The sequence below is a fragment of the Sinocyclocheilus anshuiensis genome, unplaced genomic scaffold (assembly GCF_001515605.1).
Source record: "Sinocyclocheilus anshuiensis isolate Anshui unplaced genomic scaffold, SAMN03320099.WGS_v1.1 scaffold55, whole genome shotgun sequence".
Lineage (NCBI taxonomy): Eukaryota > Metazoa > Chordata > Actinopteri > Cypriniformes > Cyprinidae > Sinocyclocheilus > Sinocyclocheilus anshuiensis.
The window spans coordinates 3,555,717-3,556,988 of NW_015549647.1; the positions used below are offsets into that span (position 1 = coordinate 3,555,717).

At 31.1% G+C, this 1,272-nt stretch overlaps 1 protein-coding gene across 2 annotated transcripts in view; it reads right to left on the reverse strand.

Annotated features, from left to right (window-relative positions):
- The window catches only part of LOC107660144 (grancalcin-like), an 8,386-nt gene extending 7,379 nt beyond the window's left edge, over window positions 1-1,007 (reverse strand). For both annotated transcript variants that reach the window (XM_016449383.1, XM_016449382.1), the window contains exon 1: window positions 866-1,007. In XM_016449383.1, the coding sequence (XP_016304869.1) occupies window positions 866-889 (24 nt within the window). In that variant the 5' untranslated portion in view covers window positions 890-1,007. The remainder of the gene's footprint in view (window positions 1-865) is intronic.
- Window positions 1,008-1,272: the final 265 nt, after the last annotated feature.

Sequence of the window (1,272 nt, forward strand, 5' to 3'; positions counted from 1 at the left end):
CTTCTAGTAGTCTTGAAGACAATGATTAGCTGGTTCAGGTGTGTTTGATTAGGGTTGGCGCTAAACTCTGAAGGAAAGTGGCCTGGAAGGGCCAAGTTTGCCCACCCCTGATTTGTAATTGTAGTATTAAAACAACTAAAAACAGATCCAAATCTAAAAGCTAAAACTTTATAAATACTACCTATACACATTTTAAAAATAAAGAGATTAAATAAAAATGACAAATGCATACAACTAAATTTCAAAACTTAACATTTAAATGAAAAACAAAAAATAAAGCTAAACACAAAGAACAAAAGGTATAAGAGTATAATAATGATTCTAACATAACGCTAAGCCAAACACCAAAAAAACAACTACATATGTGTATGTACAACCATACACACACACACACACACACACACACACACATATATATATATATATATATATATATATTCAATATATTTTCTCTGAGGGGATTTTTTTAAATTTCTTTTATTAATTCTTAAGTAAAATTGTTTTAGGAATGTTTATTTGTTTCACTAGAAAAAATGCGTATTTTTGTAATGTTATGGTTTATGTATTGTATTGTATCTTTAGAAAGTCTTTATGACGGTAAAAATGCCCTTGTAAACCAATTCCAGCGGGCAAATATTGCCCTGTAGGTACAAAGTTAATTTCTGAAACTGGGCTGAAGAATGACTTCCCGCATGTTATAGCTTATGCCTAATTCACATTAAAGAAAATGCTATTTATTTGGTGAAACTATTTAGGGCGTAATACATGCTATCCACATTTCTCAACCAGTTTCTCTTTAGGCTAGTTATCTTTTTTTCACATTTTAAAAACTGTAATTGAACATAGAAATGTAAGTGATACTTACATTGTTATATCCTGGATACGCCATACTTTATGATCGCACTTGCAAGGAATAGAAACGACTTAAAAATGAATCTTATGGGAAACTTTTCCTGCAACCTAGATCACTTCCGTATTTTTTTCACTGTGACGGGAAGTGATTGGATGACGTCATTCGAGTAAGGCATGTGACTGACAGCGATAGGGTGAGTTTTAGTTTCACTTTACGTCATAAAAATGACTAGCATGCGTACAGATTCACGGAATTTTTCTGGTCATTTGACTGATAACCTTTGTGGCCAACAGTGTTGGGGAGTAACTAGTTAAAAAAAGTTCAATTAAATTACAGTTACTTAAATGTTAACTGTATTGTTAACTATTACAAAGGGGATTATATCTGAATATTATTTTTTTTTTATATCTGAATATTTT